The sequence below is a fragment of the Camelus bactrianus genome, chromosome 13, assembly GCF_048773025.1.
Source record: "Camelus bactrianus isolate YW-2024 breed Bactrian camel chromosome 13, ASM4877302v1, whole genome shotgun sequence".
Classification (NCBI taxonomy): Eukaryota; Metazoa; Chordata; class Mammalia; order Artiodactyla; family Camelidae; genus Camelus; species Camelus bactrianus.
In genome coordinates this window covers 33,937,296-33,960,081 of record NC_133551.1, presented here as the reverse complement: position 1 = coordinate 33,960,081, position 22,786 = coordinate 33,937,296, and the positions used below count along the sequence as shown (strand labels likewise).

At 34.4% G+C, this 22,786-nt stretch overlaps 1 protein-coding gene across 6 annotated transcripts in view; it reads right to left on the bottom strand.

The window, feature by feature from the left end:
- The window catches only part of TM2D1 (TM2 domain containing 1), a 73,184-nt gene that overhangs the window by 29,743 nt on the left and 20,655 nt on the right, over positions 1-22,786 (bottom strand). For 5 of the 6 annotated variants that reach the window (XR_006722800.2, XR_012511217.1, XR_012511216.1 and 2 more), the window contains exons 4-5: positions 21,336-21,427; positions 13,378-13,451 (exon numbers count right to left, since the gene is read on the bottom strand). Coding sequence is in view for 1 of the 6 variants with exons in the window: in XM_010949804.3 (XP_010948106.1) it covers positions 2,449-2,559; positions 13,378-13,451; positions 21,336-21,427 (277 nt within the window). In the remaining 5 variants the exon portion in view is untranslated. Of the gene's footprint in view, positions 1-687; positions 1,012-2,427; positions 2,560-13,377; positions 13,452-21,335; positions 21,428-22,786 lie in introns of those variants that run through there. The other variant, XM_010949804.3, reaches the window with a different exon arrangement.

Below are 22,786 nucleotides of genomic sequence, written 5' to 3'. Positions count from 1 at the left end.
GTACTACACTGTATATGTTTGAGTGAAATTAGTGATGAAAAATTATGGCTTTTACTTTTGAGGAGCCCAGATCCCAGTAATTTTGAAATTGATACGCCTGTTACTAAAGTAAAAGTGTGACAGTATTATGCGGACAGAACATTTCATGTTTTTCCGTCTTCTTAAAACCCTTCTGAACACGGTAAGAAAACCCAGCGCTGACGTACGGTGCTGCCTCCTCTAGACACTGGTGCATCGCTCAAGCCGCCTGCGCTGGCATCTGCCGGGCAGTGCTAACAGACGGAAGACATTAATCATCTGTTTGATGTTCCCACCTTGTCCATCCAGCTTCAAATATAACTGCACTGCGCTGGATGAGTCAGCATCTGGTCCTCCAAAAGCTAGTGCATCACTCCCAAAGCAAAAAGGAGCAAGTTCACACTTCAGAGGCCCGAGTCAAGGCCAGAAGCTCCGTGTTGCCTCAAGGTTTCAGACTCCCTGATGATCTTTAGCTCCCTGAATACCAAGGCAAAGACAGATCTGAAAGCTACAGAAAACTGTGTGGGCTGTCATACACAAGGCTGCAGCCCCTGGTAACATAAATGGTGTTTGTTTGTACCATGGATTAACTGCTCCAAAGGATCAAAATGCAGAAGACAGCAATATTCAATATTAAGACGGTCTTCTTAATAATAAAGCACTACAAAATGCGAGGAAGTCATACTTTTATTTTTCAGAAGCGAAAATGACAAGTGGCAACTTGCTTTGGAAAAGACATTAAAGAACATCAGGGTAATAAGCTATCTATCTCACAGAGACAGGAGCCTAAGAAAGACTCTATTATCATACAGCTTTCAAAGAAAGTCCTATTAAATAAATCTCAGAATAAAAGACTTTTTTAACTAAAATAACAAAAGCATCAACAGACACAAAAAGTTACACAGAATCCATGAAGTGATATGTGAAGAAGGAAAAAGGAAAATCTGGAAATCTACATATTGAAGAGTTATTAAAACCAAGGAGGCCCAAATCCTAAAACAGAAAGAAGAAATATTGTTAAAACACAGTATTTTAAAAGAACCTAACAAAGTTACTACAGATGCACACTTTGATGCTTCAGTTACTCAAGACCTTTTTCTCTTTCTCTAAGAGCACTTCTGTATGTACTGTAGGAGATTATATGAATGACAATGCAGAGTTCTGCCTTCTCAATGGGTCCTTCAAGTTTTAAATTTTAAATCTGAGCCTGGAATTCCAATTAAATGTTTATATAATAGGCCACAGAGAATGGAATTGCTTTTTAAATTGCATTTGCTTACTTTTCACACATTATAGGTTTAAAACAATCTATATGCTTTAAAAAGAGAAACAACAATTTACAGTATGAAAATAAGGTTATGTGAAACTACACAACCCTCCTCATAAAGTAGGAGTAACAATTTCCAAAATGAAGATACTTAATACAGAATGACGGAGTTGGGGGGTGGGAGGAGGAGAACCATCAGTGGAATGCACGATGTACATTCTAGATTCAGTTTTGCACCGATTAGCTGTGTGTCTCAGGTTTAACTTCCTTAGGTCTCGATTTGTTCCCTGGTAAGGAGGGGCACATGGATCTCTATGCTTCATTTTAATTTTAAACCCAAAGATTCTTTAAGAGAAGATATGAAAATCTTTTTGGACAATCAGTTGAATAAATTCCTCAGATCTTGACAGGGTCTGTCACTGTTCAACTCTCATGACAATAACAATAAAGTATATCCAATAATTTTACTATGAGAAATGAAAAAAATCTACCCTAAGGGCAAAATTATACTTCATAGCCTATTTATGCACTACAACATCCTCTCCTGGCCTCTAGAAGCAATCTGAGACAGAGTCAACTGAAAACCCTAAGACCATGACTGTGGCTAGAACATTCAGCCTATTTTTCCCTCTGCCCCCTGAAAGCTGCTAGACAGTTCTAAGGCCAATTAATAATTCTCATTGGCAGGGTTTATTTTAAGTTAAAATAAGTATTTATCGTAGTTCAGGGTTGAAACCGTATCAACTTTCAGGTTTAGGAAAGGAAAAGAGAAGAAAGAAGTTTAAGGATATGACCCTAAGAAGGATGAACAGTAGAAAAGATACACTTTATTAATCTCCAACACATACTTTCATCATAACTATTATATAAAACTATGGAATATCTTTTTGCTTTGATTTTTTTTTTCTTGTGGATGTTGTCCTTTAACAATATTCACTGCAAAGAAAGAGAGTCTGAATTGAGAACTGTAGGAGCAATGAGCACACGTAAAAATGCTTTACAAAAGATTAGAGACCTGTGTTTCCTGGTAAGCAAAATGACAGGTTTATATCATGAGATGATCTCTTAAAATTTCTCTGGTTCTCAAATTCTCATAATTTTATACAGATACTATAATAAGATCACATATACATATCACTTACTGTTTCTTTTTTTTAAAATATTCATGGATATAACTGCGTTTTTCTAAATGTCTCATTAGTGATACTCAGTCTTGTAAGTCTGGTTCCATAATAATCTATAATGTAACTACTTCCATCTGAAGGTCCAACAATCTAGAAGAGAAAATTTTCCAAATTATTTATTTTATAAAAGATATTTTCACAATACTTTGGGTTTACTTTCCTTAGTTGTTAATAAAATTATTTCAGCAGCACCAGAAATACAACTCACACTAACTCAAGCAAAAAAAGTAATTCAGTGGCTCACGCAGAAACTGGGATACTGGGGAAGCTCACAGGATCAAGAGCTGCAGGAACAGAGGCCACAAGGGCTGAAATTCCATGCCCCATGAGGCCCTTGGTTTGACCTGCCTGCCTTCAGTCTGCAGGCGGGCACTTCCAATTGGTTGCCAACAGTTTCAAGATACACATCTTCACAGCTCAGCAGCTCCAATAGAAAGAAAGTAAAATTATTTTCCCTCAATGTTTATACACCAATTTCAGGGGAGGACTTTGATTGATCTGTCTGGTTTTTAAAGCCCATTGCTAAACAAACTACTGTATCCAAGGGAATAAGATTAAAATGATTGGCCAGGCCAGGCTCCCTCTAGATGAGGTAGTATGACGGGCAGTCCTACCAGAATCACGTGGAATGGAAAAGGAAGAGACAGAAAGAAACAACACACTCTCATTATAATAGTCTTGTTGATTAATCACGTTTGTGACAATCCACTTAACATGACCTCTACAACTTATCCTTTAAGATACTTCAAATTGTAGTCTTAAGGGTACACAAAGACTTACCAAGGTATATGTAAACCCAGATAGTTTCATGGGAATCCATTTTGAGGTCTTTAATTTGCATAAATACTGACTGTAAAACTGACCTGCTGATACCATCACTCCCACTTCCCTTTCACTGTGATCCTTCCTCCACCAGGACAACAGTAAAGCACACCTCGCATGAAAGCATGCCCTGAGTCTTATGATGGCGCATCGCTGTGCAGAATAAAAATCTCTGATATGTCAAAGAAGGGGGGTAATTCAAAATACTGGACCTAGGGTAATCTCCTTTAATCAGAGTACAAAAATATGCTCTGTCACATCCTATTCAAAAGATGCATTCTGATATAAACTACCACACACACAATAGATAAACAAGGTCCTACTGTATAGCGCAGGGAACTATATTCAATAGCTTGTAGTAACCTATATTAAAAAAATATAGAAAAGAATATATATAGATGTATAACAGAATCACTATGCTGTATACTAGAAACACAACACTGTAAATCAACTATACTTCAATTAAAAAAAAATGCATTCCTAGTAACATTTTACTTTTTTTAGCTTGAAAGTGATTTGCTAATATTTTAACATGTTTATGCTATTTTGATCAATTGTATATCAATAATCATGACAACCTAGAAATCACAGAAAATCTTAAAACCTTTTAATTTTAATGAATAATATGATCAGTAGAAGATTTTTCAAGCATAAAAATATATTACATTAGGAATTTTATCCTAATAAAATTCTGTTGAAGAATGAGAATAGAAAAGAAAATTGAAGAAGAAAAATAAATAATGTTAAAATTGTAATAGTGAAGGAATGGCTCATTTTTAGGTAAATGATATTTAAAATTCTATGGTATTTACATTCTGTTGGATACATTTTAAAATTGATGTAATAGTTTTATTTAAATATATCAATATTTGCAAAAGAATTTATACCTTTGAAACTATTTAAACTTGTGATGGAAAACTTAAATGTCAACTTAAAACATGTGAAGGGCAGGGATTTTTTTTTTTTTTAATTCTTTTAGGGGCTATGCAATCATAGTTTAAAGAACACTGCTGTAGAGCATTCTTCATTTTAAAAATGAATTTGCTTTTAAAAACTATCCAGATATTGACACAGCATTGTAAACTGACTATATTTCAATAAATATATATATATAAATTAAAAACTAAAAAAATAAAAATTATCCAACAAATATTTAATTGCTACAACATTCCAGGCACTGTGCTAGGCATTAAACACAAAACAGTGAGTAAGATACAATGTCAACAGGAAGCTTATCCCAATGAACTATATAAATGTTAATATTCAAATAACACTTACAAAGCACTTATTGGCTAGATACACCATGCTAGGTGCTGCCATGCACTTGAATTTGCTTTCCAAAGATTAAATTGCTTTGTCCTGACATTTATGTATGTTATTTACAAACTTAAGTAAAAATTAACACCTTTTTGATGGCAAGGTCACAGAGGAAACTACTATGAGTACTAAGCCAAGAAAGAGAATGGTGACAAGAATTTACATGTTTTGAGACTACATAAAGGAAACAAGAAAAAGGGAAACCTAGCCAGTAGTTAAAAACTTGCCTAACTTGGAATATGTGCATAGATTGGAACTGGGCCTTTATTCCTATTATCTTTTTCTTCCTATACCATCTCCTGCACAATCTCACTTATTCCTGTGGGGGGAAAAGCATTCAGAACTCGGAAATAAGGAAAATATATGATTGGATGGCATTTTAATATCATGTATTTCTAGTAAGTCCACCTGAGGCTCACTTGACTCTCTCAGGAAATGTAACTGTTTAATGAAAAACTGATTAGGGCCCAGATGTTTTACAACCTTGTCAAGTCAGCAGTTAACATATAGAAAAATGATAAGGTGTTGTTTCAGTTCTTTGTTTTGTTTTGTTTCCCCTGCTCTGGAAAGAAGATAGCCCCAAAGGCTATAGTTTTATTACCTGGTAATACATAATCCAATTTTATGCCTAATTTAACAGTCTTATCACGGCATTTCTCTTCTCTCAAACTATGTAATTCTGGTTCCTCAATGACTAGTTCTATTGTGGTAATTCCAATCCAGCCTGGACAAGTAATCAGTCACCAGTGTGACAATCACCTATAAGTTCGATGGGAGGCTTATTTGCTTTTAAGAAGGTATGTGTCCTAGGACAAAGGTGTTTTTCTGCCTCTGAAAATAACTATATAGGAAGTGGTGCTAACCAAAGGAACTGAAGATGGCAAAGAGAAGGGAGGAAGGAAGAAAAGAGGAGGAAAAAAGGAGGAAAAGAAGGAAGGAGGGAGGGAAAGAGGGCAGGGAAGGAAAGAATGATGAACTGGGGTCTTTCAGTACATCTTCTAGCTCGAAACTAACAACTCTTAGAATTACCTTATCTTCAGATTCTTGGTATATAATATAATAGGATACCATGTTATTAAAGCCAATATAAATTGAGGTTTCTGTTACAGCCAAAAACTCGAGATAACACACTTGTCTTCACAGCCTCCTACACACCACTACCAGATCACCAAAGCACAGCACTAGCTGCTGTTCTCTGCTAAATGATCTGAAGAGCTGTTCCAAAGACACCCGAGCTAAGTCAGCACAGTAAAGCACCAGACTGAAGGAAATCTTGAAGAGAAGACTGTCAGTAACCAGCTGTTGGATCAACCCTCTCTGGGTCTCTGTTTTTCTTATCCATATAATGAGGAATATGAGAATCTATATGTTCTAATATATTTAATTTATATAATCTATTATATTTTAAGTTCTATATCTTGTATGCCAGACATTGAAACACTTCTACAAGGTACTGTCAACATGCTTTCCTACAAACTATACCATCAAAGAAATTGTTCTCCCTACTTAATTTTTAATAAAACTATCAGCTGCAAAGGTTTCAATTATTCAAATCCATATTCCCTCACCAAAATTAAAAATTAAACTTGTTTTTAAGCATCTTATATGCACTTATGTATAATATATGTGCCAATTATAAACTCCTTTATTATGAGTATATTATTAATTATAAAATAACAAATTAAAAAAATTACCCCACATTGAGAAATTTCTTACTCAGTTAACTATGCCTATGTCTATTTATTCTTTGACAACAGAGTATTAAACCTAAAATTAAGAGTTTACTTCTCTACTAATAAATAGTCTGAAGTCAACTTCTATAGCATGAAGTATTTCTGTTTGCTAAGCTGGGACCGATTTCTGAAGTCTATGGGGAGAAAAACGACCACTTACCAATTAATGGACCAAAAGGCTGCTACAGGCCTTCATCTTACAAGAGGGGAAACAGGAGGGCCACTACGTGGTGGGAAGCTATTTTGCACAAAGTGTGTCAATATCTTGTGTGAGAAGCCCTAAAACCACAAGCAAGCAACTTCATATCCCTCTGTGTCAGTTTCCTGTAGCTAGTGCAACACATTGCCACAAATTTAGTGGACTGAAACAACAGAAATTTACTCTCTGACAGTTCTAGACACCAGAAGTCTAAAATCAAGGTATTGGCCCAGCCACGTGTCCTTCACAGCCTCTGGTGGGCAATACATTCTAAGGCATTCATTGGCATTGCCTGGATTGTGGCTTTATCACTCTGATCTCAGCCTTTGTCTTCACTTTGCCTTCGTTTCTGTGTCTGTGTCTTTTCCTGCTCCACCTCCTATAAGGACCCTTGTCATTGGCTTTAGGGACCATCCAGATAATCCAGGATGATCTCTTCATATCAAGATCCTTACCTTAATCACACCTGCAAAGACCCTTTTCCCAAATAAGACAATATTCACAGGTTCCAGGGATTCGACAAGGGTATCTTTTATCCCACCACACCCTCCTTCTATGGAGACCGTACATGGTGGTTTGGAGGAATTGAGAGAAATTTAATTTGCAATATAAACGTTCACTTAGAGGGGTAGGCTTTTCTATAGGTATAAAGTCTACAGTAAGAAGAGTAAATTAGAAGTCAAGAATATTAAGCAGTGGTCACCATATTTCCTGTTATTTTTCTGTTCTTAATCCTCGATCTCCACATTAATTCTTTTTTTTAACATTTTTTATTGATTTATAATCATTTTACAATGTTGTCTCAAATTCCAGTATAGAGCACAATTTTTCAGTTACACATGAACATATATATATTCATTGTCACTTTTTTTCATATTAATTCTTAATAACTCCACTCACCCCCTCATAGGCACCCACACAAATGGGCATACACTTCATTTGATATGACTTAGATACATATTTATTCTTTAAAAAAGTGATATTCTTTGAATAAATATGTGTTTTTAATTTATCTGAATGATACTATTGTAGATCTTGTTTAGTTTCAAACTATTTTCACACTACATTAAGATTTTAAGACATTTCCACGTGGCTGTAAGTACACCTAGATAAGCGCTAAATTTCAATGGCTGCCCAGTGTTACAGAGAATGCATCCATCTTCCAACTGGTGTACACAGCTAGGTTAATTCCAACTTCCTGCTACCACAAACAGTGCAACAACAGACACCTTTGTACAATGTCCCCTTATGGACAGGCATATGAGTTTTGGGGGGTTAAATGCCCAGAAGTATCTCTTTATTTACACATTAGTTATTTGGGTGATTCTCTGAATCACCTATTAGTTTACTGGGCTCATTTAACTATTAGGTTCCTTATCATTTTCTTGTTGCTTTGCAGAAATTATTTGTGCATCCCACATATTAATTCCTGTTGAATTACTTTAACTCAGTCTATTAACTGTTAACTTGGTCAACGGTATCCTTTGCAGAAGAGTTTCTTAACTTTAATATAATCAAATTCAACGATTTTTTTCCCCTTTATGATTTATGTTTTTGAGATCTTGTTTAAGAAAGCTTAACCCCTCTAAAGTCATGAAGATATTCTCTTCAATTAAAAAAAAGTTTATCTTCTCTTGGATATAGACCCCAAATAATAGAACAGAGGCTTAAACAAATACTTGTGCACAATCCATAGCAGCATTATTTACAACAGCCAAAACATGAAAACAACCCAAGTGTCCATCACTAGATGAATGGATAAAACGTGGTATATATATACAGTGGAGTGTTACTATTCAGCCATAAAAAGAAATTAAGTTCTGACATATGCCACAAGATCAATTAACTTTGAAAACATTGTCCAAAGCAAAATAAACCAGACATAAAAGGACAAATATTATGTGATTCCATTTATATGAAATATCTAGAATAGGCAAATTCATAGTGACAGAATGTAGATCAGAAGTTATCAGGGACGAGGGGGAGCGGGAAATGAGGTTATTGCTTAATGGTTACAGAGTCTCTGTTTTGGGTGATAAAAGTTTTGGAAATAGATGATGGTGATGGTTGCACAACATCCTGAATGCAATTAATGCCAATAAACTTTATACTTTCTAAGGTTAAAATGGCAAATATTATATATATATATTTTACCACACAAAAGGAGCTTACTTTATTTGAACTTTATCAGTGTTGCAGTTTTGTTTGTAATTTATAAACTTCTGATTTTTGTTAGTGGAAAGTGTATTTTTGTATATATTTAAGTAGCATTCTAATAAAAATATATTACTTAAAGGAAAAAAACATGGTTGTACTTTGACACCTAACTTTAGCAACAGACATAATCCCTCATTTACTGGCTTTGCCTTGTTGAAGTCGGACTGCTTAGGTAACTCAAATGTGTTATACATTTAAAATGCTATGAGTGAATTAAGGAGTGAAAGGAAAAAACTAACATTTTATACAAGTCTATCAATGTATCATTTTTCTATCTAATCCACTTACGAGTTTCTCCAAATAAAGAATACAAATGTTAACACTGGCAAGGGCAAAGCATCTCCAGAAGACCTATTAACCTGGTGAAAAAGTAAAATGACACAGCTATCTGCAATTACAGGATAATGATGCGACCTGTGTCCCTCCCAATTCCCCAAAGAAGTAAATTCATATTCTCTTAAAAGTCAAATTACATGTTAGTGTCCAGAGCTGACTTCTGTATGTGGTTAATTTTAATATGAGGCCATTACAACCATCTGATTAGTCCCATTTTAATTAAGCATCCAAATTCTTACACAGTCCAGAAGTTATACATTTAGACTCCCTGACTTCATTTAAAGACTGATTAGTACTAATCCTAAATGACCAATATAAATGTTATTCCTCAAGAAACGAGCAAGATTCACCATTATACTCCTGAGGAAAACACAGCTTTGGGCTCGGTCTCAGGACTAGTTTGTTTTTTGAACATTCCTTTAATTCACTAAATAAAAACCTGCCCACAGGTAAGTCAACTAAGTGAAATCTACTCAATTAAGCTCACGCGACAGAGCAGAGGTCAGCTGGTAATTCAGGCTCCTCCGTTTTCCAGTTTATTTCCCCAATACATCACACCAGGATTAAATAAATGATACAGAGAGCTATTTGGAAGACTTGCTATCTGTTTTTTATATATTGCTGTCCTACATCCAGTGAACTATCAAGGACTTTGACCAACTTTTCCAGTAGTGGTAACAGATTTAGGGTGATTACATATTTAGTCCTTCTTTTGATCAATAGCATGTATTTCACAGGGCAAGGGCGTAGGTTAAGTCTTTGACAAAACAAACTGGCTTACACAGAAGTGAACCTATAAACCAAGCCTTATTTATGCTCTGAACTGAAAAGCCTGAGCTTTTAAAATTTTTAGTAAAATCCAAAGAATTTAAACAGGATAAAATCAAGATAACTTTTTTTCAGCCTGCAATTTCCAATGGAATATTTCTGATAATAAGTGAGATCTTATTCTCAGAACACTTTTGGGAAAATAAAATTCTAAGATTCTTTAGGGCAAGGACCTCAACTTATAGAGCAAGGACTTATTCCTAATTTAGTATACCTAATTGGTGCTCAATAAACTCATTTTCACTGATGACATAAAACCTACTATTTATAATTTATCATACCAACTTTATTTTTGTTCATTAACTCTCAAGTGACCCTACAAAATTTAGAACTTTAAAGCCCTAAAGAAAAAATTTTGTAAAAACTACCATTTTTAGCCTCTCGTCTTCCCTATAACTGGCACAAAGCCACACTTTTCACATACTGCATTCAGTTTAAATCAGCAAAAATTTTAAGAGCATACTCTATGTTATGTATGCTAAGTATACTATTGTGATATAGATTAATAAAAATCGTTTTTTCCTCAAGAAATTTATATGTGAAAAGTCAAACCTAGTGTGTAAAAGTTAAAAAAAAATACAAAAACAGCATATAACGTAGTGCTAAAACGAATTACATAGATTAAATGCCAAACTAATGAGATTATTTGATAAATTTACTTATAAAATTCATATATGTCTTAGAGATTTATACTGCTTTTGTGAATTTTTTTGCTTATATAGTTATTAGTCCTTTAAGGAAATTCACTCTGCAATGTTAATAGGAATGAAAATAAAAGCAATTTCTTCCACAATGGGTAGAATTTTTTTTAATTGTCACGAAGAACCCTGACATGATACTTCCTTCTAACAAGGCTCTACATTCCAATTCATAGTTATTTCCATTTTCTGTCTACCCATTTTCATCTTTCTCAGTTGTGGCTGTCTTGTCTCCACTTAACAGAAGAAATTTCCTTTCTCTTTTGTTTGGTGGAGTACACATCAGTGGTTTTGGTATAATTAAAAATGTCCTGATTGTGTGAGAAAGGAGGTCTAAATGAAATCAAAATAGTCTCAACCTTTTCTGATAAAAAACCAAATTATGTAATCTATCCTTTATGATGTATGTAAATATATACAAGTACAAAAAAATGAGTGTTTTGAAATCTTCAGACCAGCCTTATGAATAACTAAATGTACAGCAGTTACATATAATAGTTACCTATAATTGAAAGACTATTTGCTATACATGTATTGCTGATTTAGATTTTGCTGAATGCACAAAAGAACTGAATTAACACATATGTATTGTTTCATACCATTCATTCACACAACGCTATTTGCATATTTTTTAAGAACAAAAAACAGAAGAAACTTCAAAAGTTTATTAACAAATACATAAACTCATGAAAGTATTTTCAGTAAATACAACAACACGGAAAGCTTACTTTAGTAATATGTGCACTATACCTTATATTGTTTTAGTTCAAAGATGAAATAAGTAGACCTAATTTTTTAAACAGGATTTCCCTGGATTTTTGTTATAAACACTGGGAAGTAAATTATGTTTTTATAGGTCTTGAGTTCATGCACAATATGTTTCTGGGATCACAGCCCAAGAGAAAAACACTGATTCACTGGGGAATAATATATAATGGCAAAAAGAAACGAAATCAGGGATGTAGAGAATGAGGAAGGAAAGAAGAATAAACAAAAAGATGTAAAAGCTTTATGAGAAATTGAAAAAATACATTCAAGACAAAAAAATTAACACAGTTTATGACATTTATAGTTTAAAGTTATTTGACTTGCTGAAAATACAATTCTCTAAAACTAATGTAGCCAACGTCACATGTTAAGTATATTAAATGACATGCAGAATAAGGTTACACATATTTAGCTACTTTAAAAAAGTGATTTATTTATCCCCCAATCTGAAGCAATCTAAAGTGACCATCCCTTTCAAAATGTCTTATTTAGGGAAATACATTGCAGAAATTCAAACTCTAATTCTACCTCAACAATTTCTTAATGCAATAGTCTCGATTCTGGATCTTTAAGAACTATCAGTTCTGAAAAGTTTTTAGGTATACATGTACCAGAAAACAATGGCTGAATCAAATAAGCTTTATAATTTGATATAAATAAAGCTACAAAGGAAAGTACTGGTATCACCAAAGAAAGAACCTTGTGTGAAATATTAACTAAATGACTGGGTTTAAAAGATACCAAATTCTGTATATCTTGAGGAATCCCAATGATACATCAAATTCCTTGGATCCTCATTTAAAGTGAGAAACCCATTTCCAAGCATATGTGCACAACTACCTTAGCCTCTTCATGCCTGCTTGCCTGTCCCACAGTCAGAGAAGGCAGGATATTTGGTTAGGCATATGTTTATGAATAAAGACAGGAAAATTTCAACTTTAAAACCAAATATTTTCCTTGTTTAATTCTGGTACCTTATTGGTCCATATGTTGCCTCCTCCTCACAGTATGCTACCCAAAATCTCCTAGATTTTGACTTTCTTTTAAAGCATAAGGATAAATCAAGCAGACAGAATTAAGGAGTGAAAATGCTGTATGAGAAAGAAGAGCAAAACTGATGATGATTTAAATACACACTGACACACTTGCTGAAGACATTAGGTCCTCCTTAAATGCATACTGAAATGCTGTCTTGTGACATTTGTTGTGATAGATTCATCTTCTCTAATTTAAGAATCCTCATGAGCTAACCACAACCAGTTCAGTATAATTTAATAGAAAACATCTGGTGGCACTACTAAATGCTTAAGGAGAGGATGTCACAAACCGCTGCAGCAGAAGAAAATGAGGCTAACACAGAGAGGCAGAGAAGAACAGCAGGAGAGTCCATCATTTAATTACATAGATTTGGTCTTGCCTGAGACCAGCCCCGCTCCTAGATTTTCCACAGAGCGCCCAGACATTCCTTTCTTCTTTTTGGCTTAAGCTAGTTGGATTTCACTTTCTATAATTTGAATACCAGTATAGAGTCCAGTGCAAAAAAAACTTGTTTCTGCCTCCCTATGTTCATATGTAAATATCAGATTCCCATCAGTATCCCATTATAGTAACTGACAATGTGGCTGTGAGTATCAGGAAAAGCATAAGTTTGAGAAATAACCTCAATCCCTCTTAGAGATTCACAGGACAAATTATAAAGCTTCTGAGAAGTCCTCCAGTAAAAAAATATCTATATTCAGTTGAACTCACATTTACAAATCATAATTGAGCACAGAATCCTTTTCCATGAAGTTCTCATGTCTTTTTAGAACTACTCTTTGGGAAATGCTACTTGAAAACATGGCCGCGATCCCTTAGATCTAGTATTTTAAGAAAAACTGAAAAGCATTCCTAACTTCTTTCTAACATAGTTAAAATATACCAGGAGAAGACCACAGAACTTGAATTTGAATATAGAAGTAGTTCATCATCTAGATTGAAACTAACTTACCTGCATTGAAATAAGAATGAAATCAATTAGGCTCCCAATTCCACAAAACCCTACAGTGCAAAACTTTAACAAACCTAGAAAAGAAGGTAAAGTCATTTACAATCTGGAAAGTCTTACAAATATTAACAAATATTTTCCCAATAAACCATTATATATACTACAAACTCTTTATTTCAAGGATATAAAATAAACACTTAAAAAAATCAAATCTTCACCTGAAAATATGAGAAAAGTTTAAAGGGCCCTCTATATCTAGAAAAGCCACAAAAAATTTATTAATTCACTTAACAAATAAATAATAAGAACTGAAATAAAAACTCAATGTAACGCTACAAAACTTCTTAAAAGAAAAGGCCTAAGAAAATAAATCTTTAAATCTCAGTACACCAGAGTTACGGAGCATCTTTTAATCCTAAAATCCTTACTTATTTATTTAGATTTGATACATTATGAACCCAAATTTTAATATATATTTATATTAGAAAGTTCAAATACATATTGTCAAAGCACAGAAAACATAATCAGGAAAACACTGATTTTACAGTTAAACTGCAAAATTCTATTAGTAACTCAGTTATCTTGAATTTATCCTATACTTTTTCCCCTAAGGATATTATGTTTATTATTAGCTCTATAATCAAAATCAACAATTCTGTGAAAGATATACACCTCTTTCCTTGGTTCCAACCTTAGAGCTAAAGTATTAAAATAGGGAGTAAATGCAAGTGAAATATGATAAAAGAGCATAGAATCTAGGACATAGACAACTATGCAACACAAAAACACGATGATGAAATTAAGAGACAGATTGGGGGTAGGGGTGGGATGAATAATCTCTCTTCTGTATTTAAACCTGAGTTCCTTTCCAGGCATCCCATTTGAGATAGAAAAATGGCATAAAACAAGACTCTTCGTGAAAGGGTAGTTCTAAGCAACAACTACAAATAGATGCCAACTAAAATTGTAAGACTGGATGAGATCACTTCTTGCACACATTTGGAAATACACAAATAAGACTGAAATGTGTACGTATATTTGATTATTCCCCCTCCCCCTTATTAGTATTGTATATAGAGTAGACCATGCTGTAAGTCTGAGATAACACATACTGGAAATAATTTTTAAACTATTAAAATATAGAGATTATATAAAATTATGCTTTTAATTTTCTTCAAAACACTTATTACCTACCTGATATTTGCATTTGTTTACTATCTGTCTCATGGAAGCCCTGTTAGGGGAGGGTCTTTTATCTGTCTTGTTCACATCTGTGTCCTTAGTACCTACAACATAGCCTGGCACAAGGTAGATGCTTAACATTTGTTGAATGAACAGATTGATTTTCTCAGCTTTTCTGTTTCCTAAAGACTCCTAACTTTTTATCCATTATCTTATATAACTCCTTTAATTATTTGTTTCTTTAGTAGTTGCATTTTATTATAGTTGCCAAAGGAACTTTATCCATTCACTCAGTATATGCATTATATATTCATTCACTCACTCACTGCATTTCTAAAATGAATCCCTCTTCACAGAGCATTTTGGAAATACCAGTTTCTCTTCCTTAATTTGTTTCTAAAAAGAATATTAAGAATGGTCCAAAAAAAGTTTGTCTTTAATTAACTGCTACTCTATGAAGAAAATGTAACCACGTCAGAGCTTTGCCCTTGTCATTGCCCTCTTTCAGTGGTGTTCTTCCTGGAGCTCTGCTCATCTCAGGCTACTTCAGAGAAGTCTTCCTAATCGGACCGTCTAAACGGCCTCAGCACTATTACAACATCTCCCCTGTTTATTTCCTTCATGGTGCTGATTAGAAGTCACTCACTGGTTTGTTCATTCATTCTGTCTTCCTGTGCCACGTAAAATTCCTAAAGGCAGGGTTCTTACCTGTTTTATTGAAGTCAATTCCTTGAATACTACATGACAGACAGTAAGAGTTTGATAAATATTTGTTGTATGACTATCAAAAAACTAGAAACAATCTAAATGTCTAACAAGGAGAAATTCTCTCAAGAAATTAAGGTGCATCTAACACATTTACCAGTAGGATAAAATTCTATGCAGCCATTTAATTAATTAATTTAATTAGTTTAATTTCTTAATTTTTAGAGGTACTGGGGACTGAACCCAAGACCTTGTGTATGCTAAGCATGCGCTCTACCACTGAGCTATGCCCTCCCCCCGCTATGCAGCTATTTTAAAACAATGATATAGAAGTATATTTATTGGTAAAGTAAAGTGATAATACTCAAAACAAATATAATGAGTCCATTAAAATCTAGATATTCTGCTGCTGAACCCCTTCTGTACAGGTGCGTCAGAAGAATAAACAAGAGAGGTTCCTGTTTAGATTAAATACTAGATAAGGAGAATGATATGTGTTTGGAACTATGGTAAATGTTACCTACTCCTGGAGTAACACGTTTAAGAAACTATGGAACAGATCCAAGATGCTATTTAAGCATTTAAGGAATCTACAAACTAATCTATGATAGAAAGGTGAGTGCTTGCTTGGGAAAGAGTAAGACAAGGAGGGCTGAGAATCAGGGATTACAAATGGGCATGAAAAAACTTGGGGGAGTGACAGATATAGTCATTATTTTGATTATGGTGATTATTTCACAGTGTATATATGTGTAAGTTATCAAGCTGTACATTTTAAATATGTGCACTTTAATATATGTCATTTATACCTCAATAAAGCTGTTTTAAAAAATAAGAAATAAGTTGACTGTTTAAAGAAAACAGACTTGAAAGTTTAAAATCACTACAGTGATTTATGCCCCATCTCACCCGAAACCTGTGACATTAACTATGACCCATCAATTTGTACAAATTTAAGACAAAGGATGACTTCCTAATAAAGTTGCTGATAATGCTATCCTAAACTTGTTTTAGCTTTTCAAATATAAAAATACTTAATGAAAATAAGATAGGAAGGACACTAAGGATTAAAAAAGATAATGAAACTAAGTAAAAACTGAGAATAATAGTACAGAGCACGTGGCAAACATGATAAATGTAGACCAGCTACTTCTACTGTTTCTACTACTATTACAATTATCATTGAGACATTTTGACAGCAAAAATCCACATTATTTATAGTAGCATCATCTAACCTAGTTTCATCTCTTGCAAATTCCCCCTGTCTGTATTACAGCCAAACTACCAAAAGTTCTCTTCCAATGCACTGTACTCTCATATCTCCCCCATCCACCTCTGCATTTATATGTTCTCTGCCTTGCCTCCTTCTCTGCCCCCCAAATATCATCTAGCTAACCATTTTAAAACTTCTGGAAAATCTTCTCTAATGCCCCCGGATGAACCTAATACCATTCCTAGATGCTCCCCAGCACCCTGCCCTTAACTTTCAGCAGAGCACATATCCCACGGCATGATTTATTATATGTTTATTTGTCTGTCTTTCCCTATCCGTTCCACTAGCAACTTGAAGGCATGGCTGTGTCATTCTTGTGCCTAGTCAATATGAATACTGAAGGAACAAACTATATCAACAGTAAATTATCTTATTAAACCATGCTCTTACAGATTTCATTATTTTGAGCACCAATACCAGTTTTTAAAAGATGGGATGGGTATTTGTGAACTACCAGAAGTAGACTGAATTTTTTTGTCCAAATAAAAAAGTAAATAAGGCCTATACAAAGAGACCTAACAACTTATCTTACTGTGGAAAGAAATACTATATTTAGAGTTTAAAGATTGTTTTCACATTCCAAATAAAAGTACTTCTAATCAAGAAGGATCCATTTTTATCCTGAATCATTAGTATTATAGATACAGTCCTCCAAAAAGATTATGCAGTCAGATGACATTAACAGAGCTCATGTTTTGAGTGTACTTTATTTATACTTTAGTAACTTACACTTCACATTTAAAGAACACAAATTTAATAAAAGGATTTATTTGGGTATAAAATAAAAAGACCAGAGATTAATTTTTGGTATTTTAAAAAAAATTTTGGTAGTTTTAATTTTATTACAGGTTGAGCCATGCAGATATTCTGTGCACATAACTGTTTCACAGAATGAAGATTATTTCATACTGAAGTTGCTGTTTGCTAAACCACAAGCATTCTATGATTTGGTAATTAGTTATCACTATTCTTTTTGTGTCTATACCTATAAAAGAGAGCTTTCAACTCTTAGAAAAGTATAACCTACAAATCCCTTTATTTGTCCTATGATCTGTGGATAGTTTACACCAGTCCAAACTAGTAACTTCAAACATAATCAGAAAAAAAGGGAATGATATAACCAAAGATTTTTAAGTTTGGGGCTTAAAAACATACAACACCTTGCTATTCTCATAATAAGAAAATATTTACACTTAAATGGAATATCACCATGATGAGAGTTATCACTCCTGTTAACTGCTCCAAAAGAGCTATTATCTTTGAGAATCCATAATCTTTTAATGTTACAGATGGGCAAAACAAAATATGCCAGTTATTGCATATAAAAAAAAAAATCACAGATGTTAACACAGTTAAAAACAGAAAAATGGAATATAAGGAAAATAAGGCTTCACTGTGAAGAAAGGCTTCCAGCTAAACCAGCACTGATGTGAGAATAAATAAATTAAAGGGAATAAAACTATATATAAACTAATAGTTGTGGGCTAGAAAGGAATTTGAAATAAATACAAAGAAATTTTTTCTTAAAGGAATGTTTACATTTTATCTTTTAATTCAATTTTGCCCTCCTCAAATTTCCCTTGTTTAATCCTGAAGTAAAATTCATATAATGAACTTTCACATTCAACACTAAATTACTTTAAAAGAGTAAGTTTCATATCTGTATGATTTACATTATTATGTTCTTATAAAATTCCAATGATCATAAACAGTATTAAGTATTTTAAAAAGCAAATAATACTACCACTGCTTTTCATAACCATGAAGAAAGATTAAAGATTATATGAAAAGTGCTTAAAGATGATGAATGTGACATGCCCACTTAGCTCCTTATATGCATATTGTATGGTTTTCAGCTGTGCTGTGCAAAGGTATGTTGCACTAACAAATGACATGAAAGTTACATGGTTACTCTCACTTCAAGACCCTACTAAAAGACAGTAAAGGGATTTTTAAAGTTATAAACCCAACAGAACAAGGAGAACAGAAGATAAGAATGGCAACAAAAATTCAGAAGCTGTAAAGCAGATGAATGAGAAGTGACAGACTTAACAATCTTGAGAAAACTATATCTTAAGCCAACAGTCAAAAAATTTGTTGAATTAATCAACATCCAAAGGTTGTCGTGATAATAAAGTCAGTTAAAGATTTTTTTAAAAAAGAAAATTTACAACATAAAATCAATGCTAAAAATTACATTTGCAAATTTATAGAATCTCAGCCTCAAAATGAACCTAATAATTGACTGGAGTAGCAGTGGCCAGAGACCCGGGTCTCCTGGCAGAGAACTAACAGTCACTAACTAGAGCCACCACACAGAGCTTTATATGGAGCTTCATTACATTGAGTTTTATTTTGCAGGAAAAAAAAAATCACAATATATACATGCCAACACATTGCTATGTGCTGCAGTAAGTCAAAAGCATTAACTTAACACTGTATGACATTATAGCTCATCCAACACATCACAGAAAGCTAAAAGTCACTCATTAAGCCAAATATTTAAAATATATCTACTATTCAAAATCATCATAGAATAAACTATTCAAAGAAACAGTTTTCTTCCTTCCCTTCAATTCTGTTAAAAACTTTTTAAAAGTTAGGAATCATTTTATTTTTCATAATGAACCTAGTTTCTCCATTCGACCATCCATCCTTCTACTCATCCATCATCTAAAAAAAAAGTTAGACTAAAAGATTTTTATTCTGGCAACTCAGAGGCCTTCTATGCATATTATGTGGTTTTCAGGTGTGCTGTGAAAAGGTTACGCTGCATTAACAAATAGCATGAAAGTTACACGATTACTCATGCCAGGACTACTGCATCTATCTCTTTTTAGCTTCCTCTGCCACCACTTTCTCTGTTCTAAGCCATTTCCCATAATTTCGTTGGTATCCTCCTCCTGAAATATAAATCTGACCACAACACTCCTCTGCTTAAAAAAATTTATGGCTACTGATGTTTGAAAGGTAAAGTTCAAACTCCATAACAAGACATTCAAAGCCTTTTATATCTCTGACCACAGGCTACCTCTGCAATCACTTTTCATCTCTTGCTGCCTTTCTTCCTACACAGTAGGCTAAATTATCCACCACTCTTCCAACAAACACACATGCTCTTTCACACTCTGTGCCTTTGCACATGCTATTATTCCCTGTAATGCCCTAAATCTCTAATTTGTGCGTCCCTAACAACCTAGTTCAAATGTCACTTCCTCTAAAAAGTCTTCCTTCACATCCTAAGGCTGACTAAGTCAGTCCCTTTTCTGTACTCTCATAGCACTTCATTATGGTTCTGCAATAGTGCTGTAAAGTAAACTGGCCTACCGACACATGTATTTCTTATTTATTTTCTTCTAACAAATGTGAACTGTGATCGATCTTTTTTATTCCCTGTAATGCCCTAAATCTCTAATCTGTGCGTCCCTAACAACCTAGTTCAAATGTCACTTCCTCTAAAAAGTCTTCCTTCACATCCTAAGGCTGACTAAGTCAGTCCCTCTTCTGTACTCTCATAGCACTTCATTATGGTTCTGCAATAGTGCTGTAAAGTAAACTGGCCTACCGACACATGTATTTCTTATTTATTTTCTTCTAACAAATGTGAACTGTGATCGATCTTCATCATTATTTCCAAAGTACTCTGTTGCTTACTTAACAGGTAGTAAGTGTTGAATAAATGTTTGTTAACTGAAAAAAAAATTCACGTCTATAGTATTTTGAACTTTGACTTCCATTTATGAGCTTACAACCCTGAGCTCCAGGTATGGCTAACAAGAAATATGCTTCCCACCAACCCCACAGCGATGACTCCTCTTTGATCGCTGGTGGGTAGCAACATGGAAAGAATAAGATTAGCTGTGCTAGCTAGAAAGCAGAGCATTCAGAAACTTTAAATTTGCTCAGCGAAGGAAGGGCTAATGTAAAAGCAAAGTACTACAGTAAATAAAGCATGATCTCTTGAGCTAGAAAATTTAGGTTCAAACTCAGGTCACTAGCTGAGTGTCCTTGGGCAAATCTCTTAATCTCGTGACAATTTCCCTATCCATAAAGCAAGGGTGATAACAACAAATATGTCACAGTATAAAGCAAGGCCTCCAGAGTCCGTAAATCCCTTAACCTCTCTGCTGACAATTTCCCTACCTGTTATAGAAGATTTAAACAGGATGATAAACTCAAAGAGTTGTAAGGCTTAAATAAGGGCAGGCATGTGAAAGTATTATTCAAACAAGTTATCACCAAATGTAAATAGTTTTCATAAGCATTAGTAACTATGGTAAATGTAAAGATTACAGCTAGGAGGAAGGTATGGGGAGGGATGCTAAGGGTAGAAATCACTTCCCACACCAGCTCATGCTGGTTGCTGAAGTTTCAAACTCTCCTTCTCCTGAAAGAAGTAGTTTCCATTCCCAAGGAAATGCTGATAGAGGTTCAGGTAGAAGGCAGATACTTTTTGGAAGGGTAGGGAGGGACATGCATTTATACATAAAACATTTATTGAACATCCACTATGTGCCCAGCACTAGCAATGACAGCTCAAGTCCACAGTCCTAAGTAAGTGACAGACAACACTGTTCAGTGTGTATTTTCATAAAGATGAAGATACAGAAAAGTCAGTATTTCTTATCCAAGTTGACCACAGAGCTAACTGCTACCTCCATACTCAAAGAAGAATCCTAAGTATTCAATTCTAGCTACATTGTAATTATTAATAGTATGCAGAGATTTAATCTATAAGAATAGGTACATTTACCTACAAGTTGCATAAGAATTTTCTTTTTTTTTAATGAAGAATACTCACCCAGGGCAGGGTATCCAAGGTAAAATCGATCTGCTCCCAACCATCCAAGAAAAAGAGACAGTGCAACTGCCACTTTGTACGAATAGCCATTTCTGCACAGAATTAGAACCTGAATGTTACATTTGTATATTTCCAACATGCAAATACTTTAGAAAATGACACTGTTAATTATTACTATTTGTTAATTGGTTCATTCATTTAATTAATGCTTTCTGGGTGGTTACTGGGTGCCAAGGCATTATTTTAGGCTATTAGAATATATGAATGAACAAAAGAGACAAAGATCTTTGCCCCTAAAGAGCTTACAATCTAGTGGCAGCAAGCAATAAACATATTCAAAAAGTAAATCATATATTATGTTAGAAAGTCATAAATGCTATGAAAAAAAGAAGTGTATAGTGAATCCAGAATGCCAGGGGTACAGACAAGGGTCATTTAAGCAGGGTGATAAGAGTAAGCTCCATTGAGAAGGTGGTATTTGAGCAAAGACCTAAGGGAGGGAAGTGACTTAGCCAGCTCTGCCTCTGAAGGAAGTGTCCCAGGCAAAAGAAACTGCTGTTGCAAAGGCAGCACAGCTGACATGTCTGAGGTCTATCAAGGAGGCCAGTGCAGCAGGAGTGGAGTGAGAGAAGGCAAAGGACAGTATGACTCGAGGACAGAGAGGTAACAGGGGCAAGGAGGGCAGATCACACAGGGCCTTGAATATCATGGTAAGTAAAAACTGTGTCTTTTACTCTTAGAGATAGTGAAGCTACTGCAGGTAAACAGAGGTGTGATGTGATCTGCTTTAGATTTTAAAATATCAGTCTAGCTGCTGTGCTGAAAACAGAATGAAGGGGAGTATTTGTAAGCTATTGTTACAATAATGTATAATGTTACAATAATGTATAACAGTGTCCCCAAACTCAGTGGCTTATAACAATAAGCAATTATTCTTACACCTGTAAATTGAGGTTGGCTGTGGCTTAGCTGATCTAAGCTGGGGTTAGTGAGGAAATGCTGCTTCAGGCTGAAATCTGTCAGAGTTTGCATCCAGGCTGAGGATATAGTTCAAATCAGTTCCACTTAAGTTTTTCTAGGGTCAAGGCTGAGGTGCAGCATTTACCTGGGACAAGTTCTTCTCAGGACATATCACCAAAGTACAAGATGAAAGTTAAACCCCACAAGTACACTTAAGTCTCTGCCTGTTTCATACCTGCTAACATTACAAAGGCCAAATCAAATCAAATGATCAAGCCCCAAATCAACAGAGTGGGAAATATACATTACCCAGTTAACAGGACTGAGAGGCATGAATTAGCTGAACAAATTCAATCACTGGGACAAAGGAGTTCAAAGGCTACTGAACTAATCCACATGAGAATTAATAACTTAACCTGGAGTAACAGCAAAGGAAACAGTGAGAAGTGATCAGATTTTGAATATATTCTGAAGTATAACCAACTGGATTT